This window comes from Acinonyx jubatus, chromosome A3, assembly GCF_027475565.1.
Source record: "Acinonyx jubatus isolate Ajub_Pintada_27869175 chromosome A3, VMU_Ajub_asm_v1.0, whole genome shotgun sequence".
NCBI lineage: Eukaryota > Metazoa > Chordata > Mammalia > Carnivora > Felidae > Acinonyx > Acinonyx jubatus.
This window is the reverse complement of record NC_069388.1, coordinates 11,632,023-11,649,575: the sequence shown is the minus strand read 5'-3', so window position 1 is coordinate 11,649,575 and position 17,553 is coordinate 11,632,023. Positions and strand designations below refer to the sequence as shown.

The 17,553-nt window shown below is 54.3% G+C and overlaps 1 protein-coding gene and 1 long non-coding RNA gene across 4 annotated transcripts in view; both read left to right on the top strand.

The window, feature by feature from the left end:
- Positions 1 to 17,553, top strand: part of LOC106980399 (uncharacterized) — a 230,467-nt gene that overhangs the window by 20,986 nt on the left and 191,928 nt on the right. The gene's annotated exons all lie outside the window — the stretch shown is intronic.
- On the top strand, positions 2,847 to 6,797 carry CEBPB (CCAAT enhancer binding protein beta). Its single transcript, XM_027046775.2, has one exon. It carries the CDS (start codon positions 5,143 to 5,145, stop codon positions 6,181 to 6,183), a length of 1,041 nt encoding a protein of 346 aa, XP_026902576.1. The 5' UTR covers positions 2,847 to 5,142; the 3' UTR covers positions 6,184 to 6,797.

The window sequence follows — 17,553 nt, the reverse complement described above, 5'->3', positions numbered from 1 at the left end:
ACTCTACATGGCTCCCGCTGACCCGGAGTAAAAGCCAGCGTCTATTCAGTGCCCCATAAAACCCTGTGTGAAATGGTCCCCACTGTTTCCGAGGTAATTTCCTGCTATTGTCCATCTGCTCTACCCACAGCAACCCCATGGGCCAGGCATGCTCCTGCGGTAACATATGCCTTGCTGTTCCCCTTGCCTGGTCCAGTGTCTCCACAGCTATCTGCATTCGTTTTTTTTGATCGGGTGTCATCTCAGTGTGTCCTCCCCTGCCCACTCTAACCTACAGTGAAAATCCAGGGGCACTGGGGTGGCTCACTCAGGTGAGCGTCCAACTCTTGATTTCAGTTTGGGCCATGATCTTGCGGTTGGTGAGATCAAGCACTGTGTTGGGCTCTGCACTGACAGCATGGAGGCTGCTTGGGACTCTCTGTCCCTCTGCCCCTCCCCCCCTTCAAAATAAATAAATATTTTTTTAAAAAATCTAAAATTAAAAAAAAAAAGTTAAAATCCAAACTCCCCAGCTCTCCTCATTCCCCTCCTCTGTTGTATTTTTCTCCAGGGTGCTTGCCAGGATCTAGCACACTGTATGCTTTACTCATTTATCTTGTTATCTTCCAAGAGGAATGTTAACTCCATGAAAACAGGAATCACTCTGTCTTGTTCATGAATGTTTCTAGGGCCTGAACCACAGTCGGTGCCAAAAATTGTTTGGATGAAAATCAAGTGAAAGCACCTTTTGTCGGTAGACATTGGTTCGTGGGATATTTTTATTCTTTCCACTAGCCTTCCCGTGTCCTATCATATCCCTAGTGCCCACTTCTGGATCCCAAAACAAGAGGGTTCACATAAACCACTCCTGCATTCCCAGAGCCTGCCACATGGTGGCAGCATGTGCACAGGCAAGTTTCACAAGCCGGGCCTGAGGGCCTCCCGGGACTCCAAAAACTCTGGATCCCAGGATATTTGGCTTTGAAGTCTTCAGGGATCTAATTTGGGTCCTATTTGGGAGATGGGGAAAGTGAAGCTTCCAAGAGGAGGCATAGTGGAGAACATCTCGGACACTGGAATCCGGAATCTGGCTTTTAAGTTTGGCTGTTTTACCAGTTCACTGTGGTGTGGGTGGGGATCACTGCGTGTTAAGTTTCCGTGGCTTACCAGGGTCAGGCCCTCTGGGGGGCCAGGCGAGGGCTGATGCACTCGCATGTGTCATGGTGGGCTAGTAGGAGGGGGAGCTGCTGGCCCAGCACGCCCAGGACAGGGGGGATATTATTACCCCATCGTGCAGGCCTGGGACTGGGGCTGAGAGGACACACCCGTGTCATGGCCAGGAGGGCACAGAACAGGAACCTGAGCCCCCCCACCCAGGCCCCCACTCCAGATCCACCAGAGACTGGCTCCAGGGACCATCTTTCAGCCTTATGTTTCTGCCGGCTGGCTGATCTCTACCCTCTGCACACACCTGCCTCCATGCTCCCTCAAAGGGGCGAGCCTGGGACTCCCTTTGGGCGAGTTGCCTCGGTTTTCTCCTCCTGAAAATGGGGCTGAGGAGAAGCTGCAGGCTGGGGGAAGGGATTTCGAAAGCAGTTTGGGGGCAGAGGAGGGTGTGTATCCGGGGAGGAAAGATCCTGTTCCTCCACGGCCCCCGCCTGGCTCCTGCCCAACACTTCCAGCCACACACAGGCCCAGCCCACAGATTCTGGTTTTAAAAGAGAAGCTGGAAATTGGAATTTTGATGTGAGGTCTCCTGGTTTTTAAATGTTGGCAATAGAGACATTAAAAGAAGCAAACAAACGAAGCCAGAACGCCAGGGGGTCAAACTGAACGCATCTGTGGGTTGCCTTTGGCTCTTTGCTGCCAGTTGGAGACCCTTCCCCACCCCAGGTTTCTGCAAACACCTAGGTGGGCCGGTAAACTGGAGAAAGGGTAGTGTGGGTGGCGTTGGCCGGAACCTGGCTCCTGGGCTCTCCCTGCCACAGTGCCACTGTGTGTGCTCTGTGCCCATCAGCCCTTCCTTGGAGGGAAGGCTGAGAGTCCCTGCAGCAGCCAGCAGGGCCTGTTGAGCAACGAGGCTTGTAAAAACAAGGACTCACGTCACCCGAGCATGCAGCCTCCATGCACACACCTGAAGGGGCTCTGGGATAGACACTGCCACTCGTTTCGCCGTCAGACGGGAGTGGGGAATCTGGGGCAGGGAAGCACAGGAAGCAAAAAGCACCCTTCTCTGGGTCCCAGTTTTCCCATTCGGAAAGTGGCGTTCACATCACCAGACCTGTCACGATTTATGACGAACCCAAGGGGGAAGGTGAGCCTGGAAAGACTTTAGTCCTTCCCACCCCTTAGATGTGACCCTGGCCTCAGTTTCCTCACTTGCAAACTGAAGATGATAATAAAAGGATCTGCTTCCTGCAAATTATCAACAGGATTAAATGAGTTATTACATGCAGAGAGCTATAAATGCGGTCCAGAGAGAGTGCAAAGTTGGCTCAAAGACACATAGGAAATCCTCTAATTAGCTTCAGACCCCCCCCCCCCCACACCCCGCCCAGGTCTCACTGCAACTAGGTGGGCTCAGAGATGAGCTGAGGCTCAGAGAGGGAAGCCATCTTGCCTAAGGTTACATAGCCCAGCTAATGGGTGACCTCACTTTCTCAGCTTCCTCCATTCATTGAGCATCTTCTGTGTGTCAGGCACTGTTCTAGGCACTGAGGGCCCAGCAGTGAATGAAACACAATTCCCTACCCTGGTTGGGATGACATGGGGAGGGGGCAGTGGGGACAGAAACCCAGCTGCATAGAAGAGATCATTTTGACTATAATGAGAATATGGGGGATGCAAAAGAAGTGACTGGGGGCTTGGGACTTTTGATGGGGAGGTTAGGGAGGACTTCTTGGAGGTAACCTTTGGGCTGAGCCCTGAGGAATTGACTTGGGCAGAGCTAGGGGAACAGTGTTCTTGGTCCAGTGGGAATGGCAAATGCATTCACCACTGGTAGCTTTTGATCATGCTGGGCTCAGGAGTTCCAGTATTCAAGGGCCAGCCCTCATAGAGTGGGCAGTCTTCTGGGGAGAGGGGAGACTGAGGTGGACTAGACACCGAGAGTCATTAATGGTAGCTGGTGATAGGCTGGGAAGGCAATTCACTAGGAGGCATGACCAGGAGGGCCTCTTGGAGGTGGTGTGAGCGTCCCACTTTGCAGCTTGGAAGGCCTGACTGAGTGGCCCTGGGGCCTCGATCCCTCCCTGGCCCAGAGGCTGCTGGGAAGGCCCAGAAAGCCAGCAGGCCAGGTCAGTGTTTCATCCTGTTCTTCCCTGCCCCCCATCCCCCAAGGGCACTTGGAGATGTCATTTCTGCAGCTCTCTGGGGCGGAGGTCACCCCAGCTCAGCAGATAACACTGAAGGTTGAGCAATGCCTGCCTTCCCCGCCAGGGCCAGGGCTGGGGTCAGTGGGCCGGGGGTTATCCCCAGGCAAGCTGGGAGCTGTGGCCCGAGTGGCCTGGGCCAGGAGTGGCAGAGGGGTAAGCCCAAGGAGCCGCCCAAGTGGCCTAGGAATGGGGCTGGAGAGGGCAGGGGGCCCCTTGAGCCCACTCCGCCCACTGTTCAAATCCAGGATGGGCCATGGCCTGTTTTCCCATCCGTGTCCCAGGAGTGGCAAAAGCGTCCTCATGCCAGGGTGAGAAAATTGAACCCCGGGTCCAGGCCCACCCTCAATACAAAGTAGGGACTTGGTGACAATAGGGGAAGTCCCTTCCCTCTCCGTGGCTCCCCGTGGGGTTTGGCCTGACACCTCCTCCGTCCCCAACCACCTCCCCCAGCCTCAGAAATATGTTTTTTGGCCTCAGGTTGGCAAATAGGTCTTAGGGCACCCTGACAAAAGCTTTTGAGACTAGTGGGGGACATGAGGCCATGTGACCTTGGGTGTCCTATGCCGGCCCCTCTGCCTTCTTTGCACCCTGGGAGGGGGGTGGCTTATTTCTAATGCACCTCCCAGAGTGGACTTCAAAAGTAAGCCTTGTGTTTGGGAGACTGGTGGAGACAGCAATACAACTAATAATAATAACTGTAACGACACCTTCATGGATGGAGCTTGAAGTGAAGTGACTTGCCCAAGGTCACATAAGTGTGTTAGAGTCTAGCACCCCTGGCCCCTTCCACTTCCCTGGGCCCATGTCAGGGTCAGGTGGGGCCAGAGAAGACCCAGGTGCCTTCTAACGGGGCGGCAGGTCTAGTGGGCGGGGCTAGGGGAGGGGCGCGGCCACCGCGGCAGAGGCCCCAGTGGAGTGCGCCGCAGAACTGACCCTCATTCCCCCGACCAGGGTCCTTGTATTGGAGGTGGCTTTAGGAGGGTTGTCTCCACCAGCGTGGAATCCCCTCCTTCCAAGAGCCATGGATGGGGGCAAGTTTAGGGCGGGGCCGCACCCGAGGCGGAGATGGGTCACCTCTTCAGGAGCCAGAGCCGGGGGTTGGGGTCTCCAGGATCCGGCCTGGGGAGCGCCCCCTCGGAGGCGTTCCGGCTGGGCGCCGCGGATCCTGAAGCCACCGCCTCTTCCAGCAGGGGGCGGGCGGCGGCCGTGTTTTGGGTGGGGGAAGGCGAGCGCGTTGCCCCCTCCCCGGATCCCCACCCCCACCCCCCCTTTCCAGTACAGCCTCCAGCCCGGAGGGGGCGGTCCGGGGGCGGGGTCGCGCCTCCCCTTCTCGCTCCCAATCCCGGGGCCTCCGGGTGGGGGTGGGCAGGGGGCGTAAGGCCGCCCCCCACCGATCCGGTGGACCCCGGAGGGCGCACTCCTGGTCTTGGGTCTGGCCGTCGTGCCCCGCCGGCGCCCTCCCGGGGGTCTCGGGCAGCTACACCGCGTCCCGGCGGCGGCGGGAGGGGCCGGGGCGGCTGCCAGCGTGACGCAGCCGTTGCCATGGGCCGCCTTATAAATAACCGGGCTCAGGAGAAACTTTAGCGAGTCAGAGCCGCGCACGGGACCGGGAACAGGACCCACGCGAGGGTCCAGCTGCCAGCCCCCGCACTAGTAGCGGCCACCCCGGCGGCGGCAGCAGCAGCAGCAGCAGCGACACAGCGGCGACAGTTCGGAACCGGGAGGCCGCGCCACCTGCGGGCCGGCCGGAGCGGGCAGCCCCAGGCCCCCTCCCCGGGCACCCGCGTTCATGCAACGCCTGGTGGCCTGGGACCCAGCATGTCTGCCCCTGCCGCCGCCGCCTGCCTTTAAATCCATGGAAGTGGCCAACTTCTACTACGAGGCGGACTGCTTGGCTGCTGCGTACGGCGGCAAGGCGGCCCCCGCGGCGCCCCCCGCGGCCAGACCCGGGCCGCGCCCCCCCGCCGGCGAGCTGGGTAGCATCGGCGACCACGAGCGCGCCATCGACTTCAGTCCGTACCTGGAGCCGCTGGGCGCGCCGCAGGCCCCGGCGCCGGCCACAGCCACGGACACCTTCGAGGCGGCTCCGCCCGCGCCCGCCCCCGCGCCCGCCTCCTCCGGGCAGCACCACGACTTCCTCTCCGACCTCTTCTCCGACGACTACGGGGGCAAGAACTGCAAGAAGGCGTCCGAGTACGGCTACGTGAGCCTGGGGCGCCTGGGGGCCGCCAAGGGCGCGCTGCACCCCGGCTGCTTCGCGCCCCTGCACCCGCCGCCCCCGCCGCCGCCACCGCAGCCCGCCGAGCTCAAGGCGGAGCCGGGCTTCGAGCCCGCAGACTGCAAGCGGAAGGAGGAGGCCGGAGCGCCGGGCGGCGGTACCTCAGGCATGGCGGCTGGCTTCCCGTACGCGCTGCGCGCCTACCTCGGCTACCAGGCGGTGCCGAGCGGCAGCAGCGGGAGCCTGTCCACGTCCTCTTCGTCCAGCCCGCCCGGCACGCCGAGCCCCGCCGACGCCAAGGCGCCCCCGGCCGCCTGCTATGCGGGGGCGGCGCCGGCGCCCTCGCAGGTCAAGAGCAAGGCCAAGAAGACCGTGGACAAGCACAGCGACGAGTACAAGATCCGGCGCGAGCGCAACAACATCGCGGTGCGCAAGAGCCGCGACAAGGCCAAGATGCGCAACCTGGAGACGCAGCACAAGGTCCTGGAGCTCACGGCCGAGAACGAGCGGCTTCAGAAGAAGGTGGAACAGCTGTCGCGCGAGCTCAGCACCCTGCGGAACTTGTTCAAGCAGCTGCCCGAGCCTCTGCTCGCCTCCTCCGGCCACTGCTAGCGCGGCCCCCGCGCGCGGCCCCCTGCCGGCCGGCCTCCGCGCTGCTGGGCGCGCCGCGGCCGCCGAGACTCCGGGAAGCGCCCGCGCTCCCGCCCCCGCCCCTGGTGGCGCCGGCAAAACTTTGGCACTGGGGCACTTGGCAGCGCGGGGAGCTCGTCGGTAATTTTAATATTTTATTATATATATATATTTTTGTCCAAACCAACCGCACATGCAGATGGGGCGCCCGCCCGTGGTGTTATTTAAAGAAGAAATGTCTATGTGTACAGATGAATGATAAACTCTCTGCCTCTCCCTCTGCCTCCTCTCCAGGCGCCGGCGGGCGGGCCGGTTTCGAAGTTGATGCAATCGGTTTAAACATGGCTGAACGCGTGTGTACACGGGACTGACGCAACCCACGTGTAACTGTCAGCCGGGCCCTGAGTAATCGCTTAAAGATGTTCCTACGGGGTTGTTGATGTTGTGTTGTTGTTGTTGTTTTTTGGTCTTTTTTTTTTTTTTTTTTGTATTATAAAAAATAATCTATTTCTATGAGAAAAGAGGAGTCTGTATATTTGGGAATCTTTTCCGTTTCAAGCATTAAGAACACTTTTAATAAACTTTTTTTTTTTTTTTTGGAGAATGGTTAAAAGCCTTTTGGGGGCAGTAGTTGGCTTTTGATTTTTTCTTTATTTTTGGTGTATATGATATTATATTTGCTTTCCTGGTGTGGGGGCTTGTGTGTTGGGGGGCTGCTGTTATTTTTGGCTTCTATGGTGGTTGGGTGGGGGTGTTACAGCTGTTTGTTTGTTTGTTTTTTTCCTCCTCTGCTACAACCTTCAGGGTCTGTGCTTGGAGATGGTGGGGGAGGCAGAGTGCTGGGTCAGGCTTTCAGGGTGACTCAGCGCCCCTGGGTGCTGGGGAGGAGTGACTGGGAACCCTCCTTGGGGAGACGGCTAGGGCCTCTGGCTGGTCCTGAGTGCCAGGCTTGGGTTTAGAGGCCCTGCAGGTCTGTGACCTCTGCACAGTGTTTGGGGCATCAGGCCAGCAGACCAGATTACATAGGAGGAGGGGGGTACAGATCTTGGTCCTGCTAAGCCCAAGTTGGGGCAGATTCTTTCGCTAAGTGTAGATGGGCGGACTGTTTAAAAAATACTTTGCGTGTGTATATATTTATTTTAAGAGGAGGCTGGGTGTGTGGGCGAGCTTGTGTTTGTGTGTCCCTGGCCAGCCGGAGGGGAGAAGCTGGGCCAGGTGGAGGAAGGTGGGGGAAGGGTTCCCACGTTTCCATTCCCCTTCCTCGGGGTGGGGGGTCTACCACTTGTCCTCTGCCCAGCTGTGGACTCCACGGCCCGCTTCACCTGCTTGCTCGCGGTGGCCTTGCCCGGTTTGAACCTGGGACTGCCGTCCCTGATTTCCAGAGACATAAGGGAACCCTGGCAAGGCTTCTGCTTCCCTGCCCCCTGCCATCCTTCCACCCCTCTGCACTGCACCCCCACGGCCCTTCCAGCCCTGGACAGCGTTCCTGGGAGCCGAGGCTGGACACGGAGGGGTTGGTGTGGATACACATTCAGCGTCCCGCAGTGCCTGGCACGCAGGAGGTGTTATATAAGCGTTTGCTCTCGTTATTATTTTTTGCTGGGAGGTTCCTGGCATTTGGCAGCCAGTCTTCAGCACAGCGAGAGTGTGGCGAATGCCTGCCAGGGGTCGGGTGTCCAGTAAATCCTGGACCTGACCCACGTCATGTAAACCTCCCAACAACCTTTGCCCAGGTGGGTACTGCTACAAAGCCTGTTTTTAGAGCCGTGGGGCAGCCTCTTGTCTCATCCCTATGGGTAAGAAAGTGGTTTGGGGACCCCGTCTGCTAGGAATTCAGTGGTGGGGTAGAATGGAGCTTCATAGATTAGTTTGCCAAGGGCCTGGGGCAGCCTGGGAGCAGCTGCTGGTATGGCGGTTTTAGAAGAGGAAATGCTTTTTCCCCTCCCTTTTCCTCTGGGGGCCTGGATGTGCTTTCTCACTGGGAACCCTGGGTATGGGGGACAGAGGCAGGCAGCTCCCACCATCATGGAGCTGAGGGTCAAGGCAGGCTACCCCATCCCGGCCTCTTTTGTTTTTGGCAGTAGGGCCGTATGGGGCACTGGGCACAGATAATCTCACTTTGGTCCCGGGCCTCCATCAGTTCCCCCCACCCCCCCACCCCCTAACAGGTCTCCCTGTCCTGGGTGTCCTGGGTGGGTAGATGGCTGGTTGGGACCCTGGAGCCTCGAAGTCAGTCAGGTACCAGCAACAGCACATTGGTTCAGCTGCCTTTGAGATTTATCCGCTAAAGGGTGAAGGCTGGGGGCTGGACTCCAGGGAAGGAGGTGGCTCAGTCCTTCTGTGGGTGAGGAGGTCACGATTTAAGAAGGAATTTTCCCAATCCCTGCTCTCCTCTTTGTCACTGAGAGTTGGCTGGTGGCCGCTGCTCACCCAGAGGAGGTGAGAGGGGAGCAGCCTAGCCACACAGTGACCCCCCCCAAGCTCCCCTTTCCTGAGCGCCGTCTTGGAGCCAGCACTGAGCACAGACCTTTACATACTCCCATCCGGATTTAATCTACATGAGCACTCCATGGAAGCTGTTATGCCCATTTTATAAAAGTAAACTGAGGCCCACAGAAGTGGGGTTAGTGCTTAAGGTGCTACGGGGCGAAGCCAGTTCCAAAGTTAGGTTTTGACCCTCAAGTCTCTGCAGAAAAGCCTGGGGTCAAGAGCCTGCTTTGTAATCCCAGCGCTTGCCCCCAATGCTGGGCCCTGCCTGGATGAATCCTTGCCCAGTCCCAAGTTCAGGTACCCCACATGCTGGAATTAAGTGACTTGCGCACAGTTTCACAATTTGGAAGCGAAAGAAAGGGGGTTTGACCCCGAGCCCATCTGACTGCCCCTGAACAAGGTTGGGGAAAAGTTAACGGGTTGAGGGCTCTGCTGGTGGCCTGGGTGGCCTGGTGTGGGAGCACTGTGGACAGAGCTGTGCCCAAAAGACTGGGAGACTTCTTAGGTGGGGGGACACTCACCCCATGGATCTAGGCTAGGAAGGTTAAAGGCTTGCAGGAAGGAGGGAGGAGGCCATCCGTAAGTCAGGAAACAGAGTAGCTTGGGGGAAGGGGCACTGGTGGGGGGGGGGGGATGGCACCCAGGAGGCCAGAGAGGAGTCTTGAGGTATAGTAACAGCGGGTGTGAGTTCAGGGATTACGATGTGTAAAGCACCACTCCAAGGCCCGGGCTCCTATGGACCAGCAAGGATCCCTCTGTCTGCCCGAGAAGGCTGGTCATGTTAACCACAGACCCATTTAATGGGGCTGACCACTGAGGCCAGCTGGGAACCCCAGTGTTTGCTCAGGACAGGAGAGTTGACAAAACACAGTCCTACCTCATAATCTTGGGCAGCTGTCTCACGGCCTGGTGATTTCACCAAGGAGAAAAGTGGGTGTCCAGGGTGAAGGCGGGAGACACCGCCGGGGACGTGCCAGTCGAATCAGCCCATCCGCCTCTTCGAGGCCGCGGCTTTGGTTGTGGGCATTTTCCCGCCAAGCAGACAGGCTCAGAGAGGGGAAGAGGCCTATCCAAGGTGGCACAGCTAAGAATGTGGGAGTTGGGGAAGGAAAGAGAAGGGACACTTCCCCATGAAAACACCTAAAGAATGTGTCCTTCTCCCCCAGGGTCCCATCTAGGCCTCCCTGGGACTGTTTTGTCCGTGTGCCTGAGACATTTATTTGTCCAGTTCCTTTTTTCATTTCTTTGGCAAGCATTTATTGAGCACCTGCTGTGTGCCAGGCCCTATGCTGTGTGCTGGGGACGTGTGGTGACCAAGCCGGCAGTGACAATTTATGGGGAGAGGCAGACACTAAGTTCCAGTAACTAGAGCACGATAATGACAGGTGGGGACAAGGGCTCTGAAGGAAGGAAAGTGGGGCAGGGAGGGGCTGGGAGGTCTAGGAAAGCCTCTCCTAGGAGGCGGCATCCGAGCAGACACCTGAGCCAGGTGAGGTGTGAGGGGAAGGGCCTTGGTTTATGGGGCACACGTGCTGTGCTGGGTGCCGTCGTTTTTTTTCACGTGCCCTTTATCCTCACAGTGACCCAATGACTTGAGTGCTGTGTATCATCCCCCTTCCCCAGTTGGGGAAACCGAGGCACAGAGAGGCGAAGTCACTGGCCCAACGGCTGATGAGTGGCTTGTGTGAGATTTGAATTCATGTCTTCCATTTGAACCTGGGAAGCCTTCTCTACCTGCCTCTGCCCATGCCCCAGATTTCCTATTTGCTCTGTTTTCCTGTCCTGCTCCCCTTCCCCCATCTTTTCCCGGTCTGGCCGACCTGCTGGGTGAGCCCGGATGGAGTCCCAGCAGCCCCAGCCGCCTGTCTGTCTGTGCCTCCTTGGAGGTTTTCAGCCTCTTATTGGGCATGTGCAGGCAGGTGTGTGAAGGAGGCTGGGGGTGGGTGGGGTGGGGCTAGGGAGACTGGAGCTTCCGGGGTCCCTACCTGTTAGACTTTGAGTCCCTCCTGGTCCTCTGAGACCGAGAGGTAGGAGTCCCATTTTACAAAGTGGGGACCTGAGGCTTTGAGAGAGGGCATTACTTGTTCAGAAAGCAGGTCTTAGAATCCATATCTGCCTGAGCCCCCAGTTTGGGTATCTTGTCTGCTTGTCACTGTCTACTGGCGGGGGAGGGGGGCGGGTACAGATGGGCAAACCTTGATTTTATAGCCCTTGAGGGGTAAAATGCTCGGGCCAAAAGATAAAAATGCTCTGAGCTTTGTCCCTTACTTGCTGGATGACTTTGGGCAAGATGCTTAGTCTCTTTGGGCCTGGGTGTACATTTGCATATTCAATCAGGATCAAGTGAGCAGCTACCGTGGGCCCTGGATGGTCTCTGGGCTCCCAGAAGTGACATTGAGGCATGGGAAATGGGTGGCTGAACAGCTGGAAAACTGCAAGCTAATTTCAGATTATGCTGAAGACCTTGAAGAAAATGAAGGGGGAAGTGGTAGAGGGTGACGGGAGGAGGAGTGTTTCGACAGCATTCCAGGCAGAAGTAGCAGCACGTACAAAGGCCCTGAGGCAGGACAAAGCTCTGTGTGCTAGGGAAAGAGTGAGGAACTGAGGTGGCTAGTAGAGAGGCAGCCAGGGGTGGCATGGGGAGAGGAGAGCAGAGGGGTGGCAGGGTCCTTTGTGCAGAGCCTTTGTGGAGGCTAGGGTGAGGCTGAGGGAGGCTGTTTTGAGGATGAATGAGTGGGTGTCCCTGGCAGGGCCTGGCACCTGGAAGGCCCTTGACAAGTTTGTTGATGGGAAGGAACAGGGCCCTCAGTCTCAGGAGGAGGCAAAGTGCAGTAGGTAAAGGGCACAGGGAGGCTGCCTGCCTGTGCCCAGGAGACCTCGTGGGTGAGGAGCCTCTGACCCAGGGCCTGGGGCCACAGGGAGCTGTTCACCAGGCAGGAATGAGGGGAAGGGCCTGCCAGGAGGGGGGCACCAGAGGAGCGGAGGCCGGGAGCCAAGAGGGGGAGAGTTCCTTGGGAAGCCGTGACTGCAGAGGAGAGGGCACGAGGGAGGGAGAAGGGCCAGGCTGGAGAGACAAGTGGGGCCAGGCTGCCCTGAGGCCTCCAGGGTGGGCGTGTTGGGGTGTCGGGGGTAGGCAGGAGGCTGGGCCCCAGGAGAGGTGTTTTCTTTTTTATTTGATTTTCCAAGCAACGCACGAGCCTGGTGGCGAGGTTGAAGATTGCAGAGTATCAATAGAAGAAGGAAATAAAAAGCACCTATAGTTCCATTACCCAGAAACAAACCCCGTTGACACTTGCTGTGTGGCCTCGGGCAAGTCCCTTTACCTCTCTGTGCCTCGGTTTCTGTGTTCATAAAATGGAAAGCTAATAATGCTTGTCCCATAAGGTTTTTGTGAGGATTAAATGAGTTAATTCATGCAACATATTTAGGGCCATGCCAGCACATGGTAAGTATTAGCCGTCATCATCATCATTAACAGCGTTCCCATTTTGGTGGGGTAAGAGTTCTGGTGCTGGAATTTACCTGCATTCTAGTTCTGGACCCCCCATTTCCTGGCTGTGTGATTTGGGGCAAGTGGCTGCATCGTGGTGTCCCTCAGTTCCCCCATCTGTAATACGATAATAAAGTTCTTCACGGTGTTTTGTAAAGATTTGACGGGTAAATTCATGTAGGGTGATTGGAGAGAGAGCTCTGTCTGTGGTAATTGTTCTTTCCTTCCAGAATTTTCACTTCATGTGCATTTTTTCTTCATTGTAGCTAACATCATCTATTTGATATTCACTCCCCTCCTTCTTCCTTAGCAATAGGGCCCTCTATTGTGGGGGGCAAGCGCCCTACGAAGAGACTACATTTCCCAGATTCTCTTGCAGCGAGAGATGACTAACAAATACAAGTAGAAATCGTAGGTGAGGTTTCCAGGAAAACTCTTCAGAGGGGGCTGATTCAGTTATGAGGTACATTTCCTTTTGCCTCCTTCTTTTGCAGCCCCCCTCTTCCACCTTCTTCCTGCTTTCTGCCCGGAACTCAGCTATGATGGCTGGAGCTTCAGGGGCCATCTTGAACCATGTGGCAAACATGGCAGCCTGGAAGCCACATTCTGAGGGTGATGAAACTGGGAGAGAAGAGGCACTTGGGCTCTCGATGGTAGTGCAATAGCCACACCACACCAGTCTTTGCCTGCCTTTCTCTGGCATGTATGTGTGTGTGTGTGTGTGTGTGTGTGAATACACACACACACACACACACACACACACACACACACACACCTTATGGAGGTTTATGTCATTTTGACTTCCTGTTTCTGGTAGCTGAATCTATTTCTAACTGATACATTTGCCCAAATGGAATCAACCTACATGGATTGGACAGACTCTCTTCTGCTAACCCCGGCAAGGTCAAATCCTGGGTCCCCACCCTCCCTATGCAAACCACCAGGGAGGTCCCCAGTTTGGAAATAGAGAGGGTCAGTCCCCGCTGCAAAGCTCACAGAGCATGTTGGCAACTATGCTGGGACCCGACACCCCACACCACCCTGAATAACCCCTGCCTGCCTCGTGCTGCCCCTGCCAGCACCTGCCCCAGCGAGACCTTAGCCTGCCAGGCCTGGGAGGTACCTTTGCCGGACGGCCTGGGGCCAACCCAGCTGGGATCGCTGTGGGGTGAGTCTGTAGGCCAGGGAGCCAGGCTGGGTGAGCTTTTATTTTTATAGCTGTCACCAGATCCTGCCTCACAGGCCCTAGCCCTGGAGCCCTGGTGAGGACAGAGGCAGGCAGGGAGGAGGAAAGGCTCCTCAGGGAAACTGGTGGGTGGGAATCAGTTGGCCCTGGAGGAGAGAACTGGGGCAGAAGTTGGGGCTGCCTGGACCGCCTGACTCGAGTCAGTCCGCACATCAAACGGGGCTGGTCATCAAGCGTGCCTCGCTGACGCTCTTGGGGGCGTTGGTGAGGGACGTACAGATAGTGGGGACCCTTTCCTTCCTTTAGTCTTGAAACTCAGGTGCAGAGCATCAGCCCGTCCTGGCTGCCGGTTCTGAGGATGCCGTTGCTGGAAGTCCTTGCAAAGCCTGCCTTGCACTTTGTTCCCCCCTTTGTTCTAGCTCCCCACACCCATGCCACCCACTTCTTATAGCCCCCACGCCCACTGTGGCTGATATCTGTCCTTATAGACGTGCGTCTTGTTTGATGTACTTTCTTCTCAGTGAAGTACACACAGGCAAGTGCACACAACATAGGCCTCCAGCTTGGTGGGTTTTCCCTGTGTAGACCCCTGGCCGGAACCAGCAGCCACCTCAAGAAACAGACCATTCTAGCACCCCAGAAACCCCTTGTGCCTCTTCTAGCTATAAGCCCCCCTCCGCCTCCCCCTACATCACCACCTAAAGTTAATTAATCATTATCCTGATTAGTTTTGCCTGTTTCAACACTTTGTCTAGAAGGAATCACACACTATGCATTCATTTATGGCTGATTTTTTTTTTCTACTCAGTATTGTAACTGTAACATTCATCCAAGTGCTACATATCAAGATTTGTTCCTTTTTGTTACCGAACAGAATCCTACTGCATGGGTATCACACAATACATTGACCCATTTTATTGCGGAGGGACATTTAGATTGTTTCTAGCTTTTAGCTCTTCAGAACTGGGCTGTGATGAATGTTCTAGAATGCATGTTTTTTGGTGAGCATACTTACACATTTCAGTTGGGCATAGACCTAGAAATGCTTGCTGAGTCATCTGAAATGCTGAGTAGTGTTTTAATTCCTGTTAATGGTATTCAACCCTAGATCTTATTCTATTTAAAAAAATTTCTGTCTTACTCAATCTGGGCTGCTCTAACACAATACCGCAAGCTGAGTGGCTTATACACAACAGAAATTTATCTCCTGCAGTTGGGAATCCTGAGGAGTCCAATACCAACTGGTGATAGACTTGGGGTCTGCTGAGGACCCGCCTTCTGATTCGTAGACGTTGTGTCTTCACATGGTGGAAGGGGTAAGGGAGCCTTCCGGGGCCTCATTTATAAGGGCACTAATCCATTTGTGAAATAACCCTCACATTGGGTCATTCCAACATGTGAGTTTGGAGGACACAAACGTGTAGTCTATAGCACTTTTTTTTTGAAAAAAGATCTCAAATGTATAGACGTGACAAAAACAGTACAAGGAACATTTCCCCCCTGAATTATTATTATTTTAAAAATGTTTATTATAAATTTTTAAGTTTTAAATGTTTATTTACTTGGTGGGGGGCAGCGCCAGTGGGGGAGGAACAGAATCTGAAGCAGGCTCCAAACTCTGAGCTGTCAGCACAGAGCCCGATGCAGGGCTCGAACTCATGAACTGTGAGATCATGACCTGAGCTGAAGTCAGATGCTCAACTGACTGAGCCACCCAGGTGCCCCTACTTATTATTTTTGAGAGAGAGAGAGAGAGACAGAGAATGTGCACACAAGTGGGGGAGGAGCAGATATAGAGAGAGGGAGACACAGAATCCAACGTGGATTCCAGGCTCCGAGCTGTCAGCTCAGAGCCAGATGCGGGGCTCAAACCCATGAGCCATGAAATCATGACCTGAGCTGAAGTCGGAGGCTTCACCAACTGAGCCACCCAGACTCCCCTGCCCCCGAATTATTTAAGAATAAATTGCTCACCTGTTGTCTTATCCCCCCGTAATACTTTGATATGTATTTCCTACAAACAGGGATATTTTCTTGTTTTTGTTAAAAAATTTTTTTTAACGTTTATTTATTTTTGAGACAGAGAGAGACAGAGCATGAACAGGGAAGGGGCAGAGAGAGAGGGAGACACAGAATCTGAAACAGGCTCCAGGCTCTGAGCTGTCAGTGCAGAGCCCGACGCGGGGCTTGAACTCACAAACTGCAAGATCATGACCTGAACCGAAGTCGGACACTTAACCGAGCCACCCAGGTGCCCCAGGCCTATTCAACTTTCACCAGCTGCCCTAACCATGTCCAGTAAGAGGATCCAATTCAGAATCACGTGTCGCATTTAGTTGCTATGGCTCCTTAGTCTCCTTTGATCTAGAACAGCTCCTCAGTCTTTCCTTGATGTTCATGACCTTGACATTTTTGAGCATGACAGGCCAGCTGTTTTGTGGCACATCCTTCGCTTTGGGTTTGTTTGCTGTTTCCTGGTGATTAGACTCAGGTTTTGCATCCTTGGTAGGTGAATCACAGAAGCGGTGCTCTGTCCTTCTCTTTGTCCCATTATTGACGGTGTTCACTTGACCCCCGCTGTTTATCGAGATATAATTGACATACAACATCATATGAATTTAAGGACAACGTAATGATTTGATAGATGGATATACTGTGAAACGATCACCACACTAAGTTTAGTTAACGTCTGTCACCTCACGTGGTTACAGTTTTTTGCCTTGTGATGAGACTAATGGTGTTCACTGTGATTACTCAGTTGAAGGGATATCTGTCAGACTTCACCTCTGTGAAGTCGCTTTTCTCCCCTTTGTAGTAAATAAGTATTTGAGGGGAGGTACTTTGAAACTATGTAAATATCCTGCTCCTCATCAAACTTGCAATGGTTTGTTAATTTTTATCAGTATGGACTCATGGTTTTTTATTTTATTTAATGGGTTGTAGTACATTATTATTATTATTATTATTATTATTATTGTTATTTATGTGCTTAATTTTCCCATATATGGCTGCTGGGAGCCCCTTCTAGCTGGCTTCTGTGCCCTTCTGACATGCCGCCATTGTTCTTTGAGCACCTCCTTACTTTCCCTGCCCTAGCCCTGGAGTCAGGCATTTCCCCAAGGAGCCCTAGCTCCTTTGGGCGGAGAATGGTATTTAGAAAGGTCGCAGCACAAGTGTGCTCACTGCTGCTTGGAGTATCGCTGCCCCCAGACCCTCTCTCAGACTGCATGTGTGTGTATACATGGACACATACTTATATCTGTATCATTTCTGTATCTGATTACCTGTCTTCTGTGTATCATCTTTGAGAAAACGATTACAGTATTAAACTCTATTTCCAGTCCAGTTCCATGTTTGGAACTATCTTTCCCAACAGTTAGAAGAATATTGGCTTTCATTATTCTGTTGTGTTTTTTTTTAATTTTATTTATTTTTCTGAGAGACACAGGCACAGTGTGAGCAGGGGAGAGGCAGAGAGAGAGAGAGAGAGAGGGAGAGAGAATCCCAAGCAGGTTCTGCACTGTCAGCATGGAGACCGATGTGGGGCTCGAACTCACGAACCTTGAGATCATAAGCTGAAACGAAGAGTCAGACGCTTAATCCCCTGAGCCACCCAGGCCTTCATCATTCTTAATGTATATATGTATCTCACCAAATCCCCTGGATGTCACCAATTTCCTGTTTCTGGATCACCTTCCCCTCCCCCCTCCCACTTGGATGCCCTCACTATACTCTGGCCCCCAAACTGCACCACCTTCCTTGTGGATGATCTCCGTTCAACTGCTCATGGAATTTACACATTTTTATTTAATTTGAATATATAATACATATGCTTTGTCCAGGATTCAGAAGGTATAAAAGGGTTTAAGTGAAAAGCTGGTCTCCCTCCCCCCACCGCCCTCACATTCCCCTTCCCTTCTCTTCAAGCTCACCCCCCGTTCTCAGCAGTTTTTCTGGTTTGGGTAGTTTGTGTAAGCCAGCCTATAGGCCCATGCACACACACATGATATTCACACACATCGCACATTGTGACACTTTCCACACTGCTGTCTCCTTTGGTTTTTTCATCTAACAATGTATCTTGGAGGTTGCTCATACCAGTCCTGTAGAGCTGCCTCATTCTTTTTTGTTTTTATTTTAAGTTTTCCTGCCTCATTCTTTTTGATGAGCACACAATATTCCATTG

What these genes read in the sequence shown, in the direction of transcription:
- CEBPB (XM_027046775.2), top strand. Translation starts at nt 5,143, where the DNA reads ATGCAACGCCTGGTGGCCTGGGACCCAGCATGTCTGCCCCTGCCGCCG.